The 15381-nt window shown below is 36.5% G+C and overlaps 2 protein-coding genes across 2 annotated transcripts; both read left to right on the top strand.

Moving 5' to 3' along the window:
• Positions 1-506: 506 nt before the first annotated feature.
• SGCB (sarcoglycan beta) lies at positions 507-6380 on the top strand. Its single transcript, XM_029959697.1, has 5 exons — positions 507-713; positions 1546-1731; positions 1844-2035; positions 2570-2701; positions 3572-6380. The coding sequence occupies exons 1-5, from the start codon at positions 534-536 to the stop codon at positions 3773-3775; spliced, it is 894 nt and encodes a 297-aa protein (XP_029815557.1). The 5' UTR covers positions 507-533; the 3' UTR covers positions 3776-6380.
• Positions 6381-6789: 409 nt separating this feature from the next.
• Positions 6790-15179, top strand: LRRC66 (leucine rich repeat containing 66). Its single transcript, XM_018069106.2, has 4 exons — positions 6790-7347; positions 9682-9851; positions 10382-10709; positions 11880-15179. The coding sequence occupies exons 1-4, from the start codon at positions 6855-6857 to the stop codon at positions 14564-14566; spliced, it is 3678 nt and encodes a 1225-aa protein (XP_017924595.2). The 5' UTR covers positions 6790-6854; the 3' UTR covers positions 14567-15179.
• The last annotated feature ends 202 nt before the right edge of the window (positions 15180-15381 follow it).

The following is a 15381-nucleotide window of genomic DNA, read 5'->3' as shown; positions in this document are numbered from 1 at the left end:
TTTCTCAGTGCAAGCAATGTAAGTTCAATACAAACCCTATGCTATCAAACTAACTTAAAAACTGTATTCACCACACACCTTTTGAATAGACTAATTGAGAGTCTGGCATATGTGAGCATATATTGGCAAATGACCTGCAGGATTATCTCCTCTGTCTTCCCTGAGAGGTAAAAACTTGATGGAGTTCTTTTACAGCTGCTTTGGGGTTTTTTACTGCAGCAGTGTCATTAATAATTTCTATCTGCCATAATAAAATTGAGATATAAAACCATATATTGTCTGAAAATACCTGGATTTTAAACTTAGTCATTGTGTTAGCAGAGATTGCTGTGGTTCTAAGCATGTATGCTAAGTACAGAGTGGCAGACTGAAATCTAACATTGAATGTAACATCTACTATGTTACACTAGTCAATTCAGATTTATATTTTTGGCATACATATACATGTGTCATTTTGGTGAATTGACCTGCCTTTTAAAACTAATCCATGCTTTGTTTTACAGCAAAGTTCTAATGGCCCGGTGAAGAAGTCTATGCGAGAGAAGGCTGTGGAACGCAGGAATGTTAATAAGGAGCACAACAGTAACTTCAAAGCAGGATACATTCCAATTGATGAAGACCGTCTCCATAAGACAGGGTTACGTGGCAGGAAAGGCAACTTGGCCATATGTGTGATTGTTGTTCTTTTTATTTTGGCCGTCATCAATCTGATTGTGAGTATAATACTTACACTGTAAGCAACATTAGGTCATATTTCATTGTGATGGTTTATTAGAGAAATAAAACTTTTCTAGTATGGCTGAGGGCTTAAAATGTACTGAAGGAGATTCTCATTTTTCTCATTCCTTTCTTGTTCTTTTGTAGCCTGAACAAGATTAGATGGAAGAATCTTGTAAATTCAGCCATGTAAATTCAGTTACCAAGATCTCAGCAAGGAACTTACTGTTTATGCAAGAAAGAATTAGAAACCTCCAAAGTGTCACTCCATGCAAAGTATTATTAGTACAAATGCATTCAGGATATATGTCAGGAACATTTTACATAACAGAGCTGCAGTGAGCATTCAGAAGTAACCAGCAACTGCAATCTAAAGCTTCATTGTTGTAATTACCACCTCCTTATTGCTTGGTCAAGGAGAAGTAATTAATTGTTTTTTGTAACTGCATGACCACCTGGGAGGGTGCATTCTTCTAGTTCAGGATTAAGTATGTACTGAGCTGAGCTGTTCAGGAAATTTGCTTAGCCAATACTACCATGATTACCATTAAACAGAAAAAAAGATATAATTCTGGATTTAATATTTTCATATATATATAAAAATCATTTTAGTTACTGTTCCAGATAAGTCTAAAATTAATGTAAAATGCTTTTCATAATTAAATGTGTTATGATGGAATTAAACAGGCTAAAGTAAATTCACACCTAAAGCTCACTTCAACACTAGCATTAATAATTGTTTCAAATAAAACACATAGTTAATACCATACTTCTTGTGGGAAGATACAAACAATCAACTTAATCTTTTAAAATATGTTTCTCTTTCAGATTACCCTGGTTATCTGGGCAGTAATTCGAATTGGTCCCAATGGTTGTGACAGTATGGAATTCCATGAGAGTGGCTTGTTGCGGTTTAAGCAAGTGTCTGACATGGGTGTTATACATCCCTTATATAAAAGCACTGTAGGAGGGAGACGGAATGAAGACTTGGTGATCACTGGGAATAATCAGCCTGTAAGTTTTACCATGAATTGAAAGTCTATGAGCAACACTAGGGAATTACACTTACCTCACTAATAAATGTTATATTTGAAACTTTATTAACCTAGTGACTTTTTTTCTGAAGATTGTATTTCAGCAAGGAACAACCAAGCTTAGTGTGGAAAAAGACAAAACTTCTATAACCAGTGATATTGGCATGGAATTTGTTGACCCACGGACACAAAATACCTTGTTCAGCACAGACTATGAAACTCATGAGTTTCATCTGCCAAATGGAGTTAAAATCTTGAATGTACAAAAGGCCTCTACAGAGAGGGTATGTCTCTCTTAACTTGCTTTTTATAATTAATGAGAATACAGTGCATACTTCGTTTGTATAACAGGAGAGTAGCACTAGTTATTTTTAGAGGGTTAAGTGTGCCTTAGGAAGCATTGAGCAGCCCTGTTCCAGAAAAAAATAAACCCAAACCTATAAATACATAGAAGGAACAGATTAAGTGAAAACAGAGGGATAAGTTTACATAATCAGTCCTAAAAGGAAGCATGTATTTGCTACAAGTGTTAGCCATGTATGCCATGAAATTGTCATATGAATTGTTATTTTTACCACAAAAATAAACTATTTTACATGCCTTACAAAATTAAGTAATTCTGGTTTTAAATGTGAATGTGGAAAATAATAAATAGGCAGAAGGTCTGCAGGCATAATAGCAGAAGGGCAAGAAGTACCTTGACATTTTTTATTAAATTGTGTAGCAATACTTTTAAGGTAATTAAGCTACTCAGACAAATAGAGGTGACACATTTTCATTGTTCTGTAATACACTTTTTTTGTGTGTTATATTCTTAGATTACCAGCAATGCAACCAGTGATCTGAACATAAAGGTGGATGGCCGTGCTATTGTCCGTGGAAATGAAGGTGTTTTCATTACAGGCAAGACCATTGAGTTTCGAATGGGTGGTAACATGGAACTTAAAGCAGTAAGTATTTCAAATCAGCATTTTTTGAATAGTTTAGTTTCAAATTCAGGCTGATAGTAAACTGATGTAGCTTTATATGATTTCAGATTTTATATTAAGTAGTTATGCATAAAAGTTTAGTCAGTATACCTGGCAGGATTTAAATAGGTGCCTTATTACTTTGCTGTTAAGTAGTGGTTCAGTAGTTTTCAGGTAACAGTGATTTTCTACTGTTAAGACACAAAAAACCCATAATACAATTAAAGCCAAGCTATTGGCCTCTGCCCTGGAAAAAATACCAAAGGGAATTAATTTTCTCTTCTGGAAGCTTTTCGGGGGTCAGTAACCTTTGCCAGTTAGAAGCACTACCCTCTGTGCTGCCACAGTAAGACTCATTAGCATTCCTTTAAGATTTTTTGAGACTGCAGGGCGTATGGAATTATGAAAAAGGTTAAAGGAGGATAAAAACCAGAGGTATAGGCACTTTCATTTCAAGTGCAAACGAATTTCCTACATGAATTCAAACACTGATTACCATTTCACATCCATATTTTTAGATTTACTACATTTGCTAATAGGTCTGTAAAGTGAAAAGCCACACTTCTGCTGTCTCAGTAATGATCTACCACTGGAACAGCAAAGTACATTGCTTTGCATAGTTGAGAAATATGTGAGAAAAGCACAGTTGCTTTGCATAGTTGAGAAATCCATGAGCATTATTATAATTTCCATTAAAAAATTAAACCTTTTCATACATACCTATTTTACTATGTTGGTTCTGCAGCTGTCCTAAAGATGTCATTTATTTGTTAAACCAGCTTGTCCTTCTCAAAAATAACCTGCCTTGTTTGAATTAGAAATTGTACCTTTTTTTTCTTTCCTCCTTAATAGGAAAACAGCATTATCCTGAATGGAACTGTGATGGTCAGCCCGTCACGACTGCCAAGCTCTTCCTATGGGGAACAGTTCAATAATGGCAACTGGCTGCGTTTCAAGCTCTGTATGTGTGCGGATGGGACACTGTTCAAGGTTCAGGTGACAGGTTATAACATGGGCTGTCAGACCTCTGTCAATCCATGTGGAGCCACACACTAAAGCAAACCACTGCCAGGAGAGTTCTCTTTGGTGTTTACATGTATTTGTATGAAATAATTGCATGCCTTCAAGGATTTCTGTTTTTACAGCAGTTTATACTAACATTTCTTACATAACATTTTTTAGGAAAGGCTGTTACGGTCAGAAGTATTATGTTTTCATCTTGCTGGCTGCAAGAGTGGCACTGATTCAGTAAGCTTTCAGGGTACATGCACACTGAAGTACCTTCTTGAATATATTTAAAGAACATGATCTTAGCAACAACATTTACTGCCTTCAGTTGCCTTTAGAGGTTTTTGTCCTACGTCCCAAGACCTCGAGGACTGCTGACAACATGACTGTGATCTGAAGTACTTCAAGAGGAATGTCAACTTGTTGCTGGAAGTGAGTTTGCCTAGGATGGCTGAAGTGGCAGATTTTTGTCTTCTCTCCATTTCCTGTTGATACAATGATTTCCCCCAAACTTACATGGTTTACCAGATGCATACTAAGTGAGGGGTAATGGCAGATTCACTGTAAAATATCGTATTATTTCTGCCATTTATTCTCACGTGATTAAAAAAAATCATAAATCATATTTGCAAAGTAATACCAAGAGTGCAAATGTCACTTGAATTTTGAAATAGTCTTGCAGTTATTCAAGTGTTGCTTGAGCTCCCATTCTCTCTGTACTGTTAAGGCATTCTGCAGGTGCTTAATTTATGTGAAGTATTTATAAAACATGTTTATATTAGAAATACATTTTTAAAGATATAACTTGCTCACTACCCAAAAATAGTGTTTTCCTGGGTGCTTTAATGTGAACAGTGTCTTGAGTAATAACCTAAAGCATCACTGTTGCAGCAAGTGTCTGAGATCATCTCTCTTTCCCCATAAAGGTCATTACTGATGCATTACTCAAAACCTCAGAATTACATTCTGAAGTTAAACTGCAGGTCTGTAATTCTAAATGTGATGGTATGACAGCAGAGTATATACGTGTGTATTGGAATCTGTCAGCAGTGGAAATGTGGTGAACTGGGGCCTATTGCAGCCTTGTAACCACTTTTGCAGCAGTAAGGTGTTTTGTGCTAAAAAATAGACCAGCTATTTATAAGACTTCTCCTTTTCCCATCCCACATATTTCTTCAGTTTAAAATAGCTTTTTAATGTTTTGCAGCAGCATCAAATAACCTTAATAATGGAGGCCACAAAGGTGACTTTGCAACAAGCTCTTCTAGATAAGAACACACTTCTTTTCCTAAATGTTGTGCGAATGTTACAAGTTAACTTCAGAACTGGTCATTTGTTTTGGGAAGATAAACTATCTACCCTTGTTTTACAGCACTCAAAGTACATAGAATTCCATAAAATACGAACCAGCTTCTGCTGTAACAGGAACTTCACATCTAAGGTCCCAATTCCCAAATTTACTGGGAGTCAGCAAGTCTTCAGGCAGGATGTGTATGGGAGAAATTGATTTCTGGAGAGGGATCCTTAAGTCAGTTATTATACCACACAGGAAGTCAGAGGGGTTGTGTTTCCGTCACTGCTCAAAGGCAAAGCTGGATTTTGATGCTCAGTAATTGTTGGGGTTTTGAGGCTGCACAGCACTGGAACTGTTCTGACAAAATCAGAATAAGCAGAATAAAATGTAGCAAAAGACACTGAGTTGCTCACATTAAAGATTATGGGAAAGTACTAACATCTTGCATAATGCCTTCATGAACTTCATAGTTTTACTAGAGTTAATAGTTATTAAACACTTCACACCCATTTTGCTGAAAACGTGCACTTATCTTTACTGCTAAGCAGTGCCTCATTTAGCATTTAGTTACAGTTAAGAGGAAGAAATAAACATTTTTATAATTCTCACTCTCATGCTAATGGAAGTTTGTCACTTTATTTTTATATATATATACATATATATATAAATACATTTTAAAAAGATCAGTATCCTCAAAGCTGAAATAGATCTTGCAAATGACAGATACTGCCTCAGTCAAGTAGGTTACACACAAAGAGCATACTTAAGCTCTTCCCTGGTTAATACTAACATGCCTATATGCTAGTATTGGATTCTTGTAATTATCAAGAGTTCATTTTAAAAGACTGTATGCAGTGTAGCTTAAAGATTTGTCACAAAGGTACTCTTAAATCATGGTCTGGAGAATTGTTTTTGAAGTGTGAATATTTTTGGTTAAAATGTAGCAAAAACAATAATATAAGTAACAAATGAAATAAATTATCTATTTGCTACCCACTGTTTATGTATTGCTAATATGTTTTATATTTATATTACATAGTTTGAGAAATGTTGGCAACACACGCCTTGTGTTGTGCATTTACTTGTACGTCTTCTAACTAACTGCCTAAGGTACATTTTTTTATATGTATTTAAAACATATTGTGTGGCACATTATTTCACTCCCACAGATGCGCTCAAGATTCTGTGTGTTTAAAGTGCATTCTACATGCCTCTGTAAAATGCCATACTGGGTATGCTGAAACAACTTGCATGTGAAGAGTTCTCAGCATATGTAAACGTGGTAGTTGTTTCAATGGGTGAAAGACAAGAGAATTTCTAATCTTTGTTTTGAAATGAAACAATAAATTCTAAGATGCAGCTGTGCTTCAGAGTTCTTATTTCTAAGAATATAGTTTTTCATTAAAAATACACTGTTGTGTTATTGACAGGGAAACTGGTATTTTATTAACTGTAATTATGAAAGTCAATCCACACCTATTTGTCATGGATTGTATCCAGTGGACTTTGTTCAATGGTAATTGTGTATGATACCTGAAGCAGAGTTCAAAAGTCTCCACTGTTGTTAGTTCACAAGCTCCTGAGAAGTTGTGTTTCTTGAACAGAGGGTTGGAAAAGAAAGAAAAGGTTCTAATTGTTTTTTGGGAGAGGTGGAGGGAGGGGGAAGGTTACCAGTTTATGAATGTTCTTTTTGAAAAATACGTAAGACTCCAAGACTGAATGTTTAAGGCAGAATGTTGGTAATGCTTTGGTCATTTGCTGTTGATTTCGCTTTCTATTGAATTCTTGTTGTGCTGAATTTAACTATAATTTTACGTTTTACATATAGATACTATGGATAACCGTCACTTGAGTGTCATAGCTGTGGTCCTTTATTTTAATCTTCCTGGATCAGTGGGAACCAAGTCACAGCAGATTCTTCTTTCTACACATCACCATTCACGATGCCAGTGGGATGGGGAGTTCCTACTGAATTGTTCTTTTACCAGAACATCTGCTATTCCAGAAGATATATCACGAACAACAATAGTGGCTGATTTTAGTTACAATAATATTAAAACTTTTCTGTGCACTGATGGAAGAAATGAAGAATGGAGGCTGAAACACCTGAACCTCAGTAACAACCTGATTTCTGAACTCTTAACTTCTTGTACAAATTTACCTGTTTTAGAAACTCTGAACCTCAATGGTAATGCCATCCACACCCTCACACTGGACACACCTGTGCCTGCACCTGGGTCTAAAACGTACAGAACTGTTGATCGCGTCCTGCCTGCTTTGAAACTATTGTCAGTTGAAAGAAATAATCTTAATACAGTTCCAAGAGGTAAGAATTTCAAAAATCTTTAAGGACCTGACTTCCCAGGGGTAAGTTGGTTTTGGATATAATTCACACATTTTACTGAATTCAGGATGTGACTTTCTCATTTAGTTATACTTAAGGTGAGGGAAAGTTCCACCTGCAAATACAGAGGAAATGGATTGTTCCAGTTTAGGTTGGGGATTTTTTTTTATACAATCTTTGCAACTCTAATGCCTTAATATCAGTCAAATATAACCAAGTTTATCCCGTAAGAGCCCAAGCAGTATTTTTGCTTTTTGTATAGAAAGGGAAGTAAGGATCTTTGGAAAAACACCAGCCTCGCCAGTCATGAACCGTAACATTAAGAAAATGGCGGATAATGAATTTTATATTGCCCTTCAGAAGAAAGTCAACACTCCTAAATAAAACTTGCTCCAATTTTAGTATTTTAGGAAGACAGGAAAACATATTTTGTTCAGTCAAAACAATTTTGCTCTATGCCATCTGACACCCAATGAAAGTGACACCTGGGTGTAACAGGAGAGGGCTGTAAAGTTTTGACAGAGTTTTAGAAAGGCTTTGCTGGTCACTGAGCTGTGTGGGGCATCTTAGCCTTTATCCTCATAAAGGGATGATTCTCATTGTCCTGACTCTTTAAATGAAGCGGAAGGTGCTGAATGAGCACCTCTATCCTTTATAATGTGTTGAATTTATTGATCTCTGATAACATCATCAGATTCATTAGCTCTAGAGTTTGAAAATACAGGAGGATGTAGGATGACAAAAACCCCACTTATCCCATAATGTCAGACAAAGGCAATAAATGTGCACCTACACAGGGTCCTGAAAGTTCTGGCTTCTCCTTTTATGGTATTAATTCTCTGCCATGCAGGAAATCCATTTCACTTAATCATGTTGTAGTATTTGTAGGGTCATACAAACAATATAGAAAAGCTTACTTTATAAAATACATTGATGCAAATTTAGATAGATATAACTACACATTAGAGGATGCCTCAGTGGGTCAGACAGATCAACCTTTTCTATAAGAGACTCAGTTTTTAGGTGTTAAAGGTCAAATTGCTATGCATGGTACCACAATAATTCAAGTTATACTTAAATCCCATATTCATTTAAATACATGTTTAGAACTTTATTTTCCTCATCCAAAATACTTCACTAACATTCTTGTTTTTAAGCTCAGGTACGAAAACACAAACTGCAGTTCTAAAGCAAAGATTTCCCACAGAAACCCTTCTCACAGGTGCCACCCCAGGAGTCAGGCTGCTGCCCACTGCTACCCTACCAGTGTATACTTTTAGCACAAGTTTAGCTTCAGGGAAGCATCCAAAGTACAATTCTTCATGCAGGTGCAAGGAAGTATTTATGAACTGCCAGAACTTCTGAACACCTTTCCTATCAGCTACCTCTAGTTTTACTGCAGGAATGAATCATTCCCTCTGCTTTTCACAATAAAACCAAAGATCAATTGCTTGGCAAACAGAACTGCAAACTGAGAAAAGAGATTTCCAGTAAAGCAGCTGACACCAAGGGCAAAATTTTTAATTTTTAAGAACAAGTAGCTCTCAACAATGCTGTATGATCAAAAATCAATTCAGGGTGACGGTCAGGTGTTCCACACTGTGGTGATGCTGAGTGTTCAGGTGTCTGCCTTCCCACTGGAACTTGCAGGCTGAACTCAGGGGCTGCCTATACAGCACCTGAGAAAAATGAGGTATCTCCAGCATTCAAAAAGCTCCTTGTGCAAGACAGATGTTATCATAAGTAGGATACACTGAAGAATATACTGCCATGCTGGATAATTCACAGGCAGACAAGCGTAAGCAACACATTTTTGTTTTCAGTCAGATTTTACATCCTATGAATATGATTCAAATAATTCCACGTATTAAAAACTCCCATGAAATTGCAGATGGCAATGGATAGGAGATACTGTATCACCTTTTGTATCTCCATCTTTTACCTAAAATTAACATATTTAGATCTTGTAAACTGAATATATTCCACCCTTTTCACGCTCCTCCTTTCCTACCTCCAGTTCTTCAGAGAAGTATGCTTAAAGTACAGAGATCACAGGAATGTTACTGCTTTTATGGAAGTGTCAATTTTTAAAGCATGCATTGACAGTGACTGTATTAATGTGCTTGCTGTTGATCCTATGCAACTTTTAGAATAGGACAACCACTGACTAGGAAAGGCATAATAACACAAAGGCTGCAGCCACTCATTGCAATAGACAGGAATGGAAGGAATTTTGTTGCAAAGAATTTTATAAAGACACTTGATGCAACTGGGAAAACAAGAACACGAAATGTAACATAGTTTTGTTCTTCCTAGGACTAGGCCTGCTGCAATCTTTACAAACTGTCCATATGTCATCCAATAGCATACAACAGATTGACCCAAAGGATTTTCAAAACTGTTCACAGCTGAAGGACATTGACCTGCAAAACAACAAGATAACTAAAATTCATCCAGACGCCTTCAGGGATCTCAACAAATTACAGGTTGTAAAGCAATATTACAACTGCTTCAATGTGTTATGTTAATCATCATTAAAGATATTAATTATCAACTCTTCAGCATGATTATATTGCTCTGATTATAATATTAGTGTACGATTATAAAAACCAAAGCAAATGGTGACAATAATATTTTTATATATTTGCTTTTCATGTATAGGAAAACGCACAAAAATACACAAAATATAACCATCAATTCGCTATTTATCTATGCCACAAATCAATCCATAATTGCCTTAAACACACTTTTCTACCCCCAATTCCTTCCATGGCAAGAGCCCTGCAGTTTCTCATTCACACAGAGGTAGGTCTACAATGGAAGAATTCTAAATGTACCACAATTTATCATTTTCATGTACATTAAAAACCTTAGAACAATATTACTGAAATCCTAAATAGATGTATTGTTTGCATAACTACAGAAGTGCTTATATACTAAAAGAAACATTGTAGATGTTGCAATAAGGATTCCATTGTAAGACTAATCAAATTAATTATGAATTATTTCCAAATAGGTTGTGGATCTCCGTGAAAATCCTCTGACAATCCCTCTGCCACACATACTGATCAATCTGAACTTCTTTCAACTTGAAGTGTATTTGTCAAATAATGCCTGGATATTTAACTGCAGGCTAAACGCTTTTAAACATTTCATTCATTTTCCTTTTGACTCCACAAGGAAAAAATGGAGCCTTTCATACAATAATTTTGCCAACTCACAGAAACCTCTGCTGTATCTTTCAAGTTTCCATTTAAACTGCAAGGACAGTGTTTTGCTCAAGAGGGCTACAATCCCAACAGGGAACACAGCAGTGCTGAACTGTAACTTGGACAACACAAGGGGTATGTACATCAGGGACTCCATCTAAATCCTCTAAAATCCCAATGCATGCAGAATGATCAAAGAAATCTGGGTTTAAAAGTGGGGTTTTAAAGATAGTGTTTAAAAATAACTGAACAACAATTTAACATGCAATTAATATACTGGTTAGAATATCTGAAAGTCATGTTTTCCAAAAAAGGCTTCATCTCCTTCCTTACATTAAACTAATAAGGATGCCAAGTCATATACAAACAAATTTCAGAAAGTAGTATGTTGCAAATGTATCAGTTCATTTTGGACTGAAACAAAGTACCAAACAGTGAGATGGCACTTGCAGGGCATGCAGAAAACTGAGAAGGATGCAATAGTTTTCAGTATTCAGCTAATTGCAAAAGGAAATGAAAGTTTATTTGCAAGGGAAAGGATTTCTATTCCTTCTTAAAAAGTACAGCTACTGTAGCGAACTTCACTTACATTTACAATTAATACAGAGCACTGAAAGTACAAGAGACAAAACCTACAGGGCCAAGACTTTCCATGCAGATGGAAAACGAAGACCAGACTTAGAGTAGAAGGTGTATGTGTCATATGCAGTGAGGCAAAGTGGTTTAACTCTAGTGGAATAACAGCACTTGGGGTGGTAAGGCTTGCCCCTGGGAACACTTCATCCCCAAATGAAAATATGTTGGCTATATTGGAAATGCCACCTACTTTGTCTATTTACAAGAAAAGTCACAGAAACTTGGATTAAAATCAACACACTGAATTGCACCAAAATTCAACTGGGAACAAAACCTAAGGCAAAGGTGAACATATGACCTTGAAACATATTCCAAAAGCCAACAACCAGCCATGGCCCACACTAGGTAAAGTTTGGAACAATTGCTCAATCAATACAAATATACTTGATTTAAGACCTTTTTGCTGGAGTCAAACCAGTAACAGGAAAATCACAGTGACTGAAACTCTGACAGTCAACAGGTGAAGTTTTATCCCACAGCTGCATTCGGTGACCATGGCCACGCTGGAAAGCAGCTGGTTGTTAGTATGTCTCTTCCACAAGGAAGATCAGCAGCTGTTTCTAGTACAACCCAGAACATACTTAAGATGATTTCAGTGACCTCCTCCCTCACCCATACTATTTTTCTTGTTTTTAAGAAAGACTGAGTTTGTATTTTCTTTTATTTCAGATAATGGAATCTCTTGGTGGACACCTAAAGGTAGAATTTCAAAAAATCACAGTCTTCCTCATATGACACTGAATAAAAGGAATAATTTAGTGATATACAATGCTGAGAAAACTGCTGAAGGATTATATTTCTGTATTTTTAATACAACAAAGGAGAAATATCTCATTTACAATATAGAGGTGAAAGAAAAGGTTTCAACATTTTTGGCTAGAAAAGCCCGGGACACTAACACTGTTTTTAGACAAGAAAAAGCGGAGTCAGACCTTACACTGGCTGTCTCCCTCTCAGTGCTCGTTACATTTGTTTGTGCTTTTTGTCTGGGTGCTTTTGCCAGACCCTACCTGGTGAGCCTGTGGAGACACATGCACAGGAATAAAAATTCAAGTTCAGAACATACATATTCTAATCAAGCTTTTTCAGATGAAACCTTGAGCAGAGAGTTTTCTGCAAGCAAACCAACAAATACACAGCGTAATGTGTTAATTTGTGATGAGAATTCTTCAAGAAACACACGCATTTTTCCTATAGAAACTTCTACTTCATATGAAAATGTCACTGGTAATGGTGCAGAATACCAGAAACAAAGCAATGCTGAGATCAACATGAAGAAAAAACCAGTATTTTCAGAAATTCAAACTAGTATTGACAGTTATGAAAGTGTAGATGTTTATGATAATGGACTATTTTCTGTAAGGACAGAGTACCAGAACATCAATGAAGTAACACCAAGACAATTAATGAGTAATACCACTGCATTTTGGAAAGATTCAACATATACAAACAACCAAGACTCAGAGAAGAGCAGGGTCCCTCCCATACCCAGGAGACTGAATGCTGACCCTTACTCAAATCACGACTCTTCAAATTCAGAGAAGGGAGAAACTGACTTTCCATTTTCCACAGTACAAACACATTCAGTTGCACAAGACTCTAGAAACAGCAAAGTAAGCAACAACTCTGGTCTGTTGTATTCTGAGATCACAAAGGCTACACCAGATTCTCCAGAAAGAAAAGGTATAGTTTCGCATAATGAACCCACACACGCTACAGAATTTATGCATGGAAAGCAAGGCTGTGATGAACAACTTGGTCTAAACAGCAACTTAAATATACCTAGTGATGTGGGAGATTTTACTTTACCCAATGTCTCCAAAAGTGATACAGATATTGAGAATTTAAGCAGCTGTGAAACAACAGAGAACTTTCCTGTTACAGAGTATGACTGTAAAAGGATATGTTCAAATGAAAAAGATGCTTCAGCAGATATATTTGGTGATAGTTCTTCAGATGAAGGGACTCCATTCTCACTGAGTGACTGTAGTTCTTTAGAAGACTTTGAACTGGAACAACCTGATGTCAGTGATGATGTCAGTGACAACCTGCCAGTTTGTCAGTCGTCACTAGAGGAAGCCAATACAAACAGTGGAACAGAGAAGCTCCCAACACTGCCAGAGTCTCCAAACATTACTGCTGAAGTTCAGCATATTGGAAAAAATGAAGATGAGAACACTGCATATTTTGAAACCACTATTAATTATGGATCAGATACCACCACGTGTGAAACAACATCCCCTTACACTGATAAACGTGGTGGCCACGTAAGCATGTCAGACCCAGATACAATTAGTTCTTCAAGTCAAGAAGTTACAGGGGCATTCGATTATTTTACTAATGCAGAGTCGACAGTACAAAACTCTATTTCTGATTCTCTCCACAGTCAAAGTATGGATTTTGGTAACACGGTACTTTCACTAAAACATTCTCCCACGTATGACACAGAGCACACTCCTAAAGAGGCTGAATTGCAGCTGTATCCGCTTCCCACTGGACTACAGCATTCCCTCAGCTTCAGTCCCATTGAACAAAAAGAAAATGCACCAGAGGGAAGTACAGATGAGAGCATAGCCAGGAACTCCCCTGAAAAGAATCATGGAGAAGCAGATATTACATTAAGAAGAGACATGCATACATCTGAGGACAATGACTTTATTTTTGCTCCCATTGATATTGGTTTGAATGAAACTGTTAGAAAAACATCGCTGCTGCATTCCAGCAATGAACCATCTCTTCAGTCGCTGTCTGAACATAGAGCTGAAAAACATTTCATGGTCATTACACAGCAAGAAGACTTGCTACCACAGGGGAAGCAGGAAAACACAACTAAGGCTTGGGCAGATAAAATGGAAAGAGGTTTTGATGAAAAAAACTGTGATGGATACACAGAACTACAGGATACCAGCAACTGCAGTCTGCCTGAAGAAACACAATCTTATAATCTTACAGCAGATCTGCTGCATCTTCCTACTTCTGGGAAAACACAGTCAGTGTTCACAACACATGGTCATTTCCAACTGGATCAGAGTGACAAGGATGCATATTCCTTCTCAGTCCCACAAGGTTTCTTCAATGAAAGCACACAATACAGTTCACATTCATTCCCACAAAAGCTTACAGGAAATATAATGTCTAAAAGCGCTGATTCCAGCAAGATGGAGGATGACACCACTTTGACAGAACTGGGAAATAATTCTACAACAACTGTAGAACACCTCCAAATTTCCAGTGAAAATCTCAGTCAAGAAAGTCAGACAAATATAGGACAGGAGCAGTTTTTTGTTAAGAAGAAAAGAGCGTTCGATGGATTCTCTAATATTTTGCAAAGCAGGAAAACAAACTTCAATAGTTGAGACATAGAATTGTAATACTAAGCTCCCACAGTGTTTATGTCATTACAGCAAGTGCAAAAATTATTTTGTTTCAAAGTGAAGTGGCTTTTGTTTAGAAAGGTACTTGCAAAAAAAAAAAAAGTAAAGATTTTATGAAAAACAACTTTAGAACATTAGATAATAAAGTTTTTGCTGAGTTATAGTATATATTTACTTTCTCATTGTTGATAGTTCTAATACATTGTTTTCCATTGGAATTTGCTTAAGATATGCACTGTTTTGTCTCTCTTTGTCTAAAATAAATGTAAACATTGAAATTATCGTGACATCATTACTACTACTGTGTTTTCCTGTGGGACTCACCCTATACAGTGAAATAGTACATATTACTGTCTTCTGCTTTTTGAGCCAAATTTGTGGATTGTCTATGAATTCCCACAATTTTGCAAAGATAGGGAAGTCCAAGCAGTATTCGATTACATTTAAAAAATTACTTTTTAACTTGGCAAGACATAAAGAATAATGAAAATCACTTTTCTCAAAGAAACACTATAGAATTCAATCCTTGCAGAAAAGTCAGTTATGGAGATGTAGCTATGACAGGACATCACTTGTAGTCTGCAGATGAGATGATATGGGCAGGGTAATTTAAAAAAAAGACAAAGGATCCTATACCCACTTCAGAATTTTACTTAAGAGGGGCAAATCAAGAGCAGTTCCAAAACTGCTGTATTAGAATATTAGTAGCTTGATATAGAGTAACTTAATCTAAGCCAAAAGATAACAACTGTAAAGTAAAATTTTCTCTGAATATGGCACAAAGCCCTTTCAACATA

This window comes from Manacus vitellinus, unplaced genomic scaffold, assembly GCF_001715985.3.
Source record: "Manacus vitellinus isolate BGI_N305 unplaced genomic scaffold, ASM171598v3 scaffold_0_pilon, whole genome shotgun sequence".
Lineage (NCBI taxonomy): Eukaryota > Metazoa > Chordata > Aves > Passeriformes > Pipridae > Manacus > Manacus vitellinus.
The sequence above is the reverse complement of the archived record's forward strand: the minus strand, read 5'-3'. Positions and strand labels throughout refer to the sequence as shown.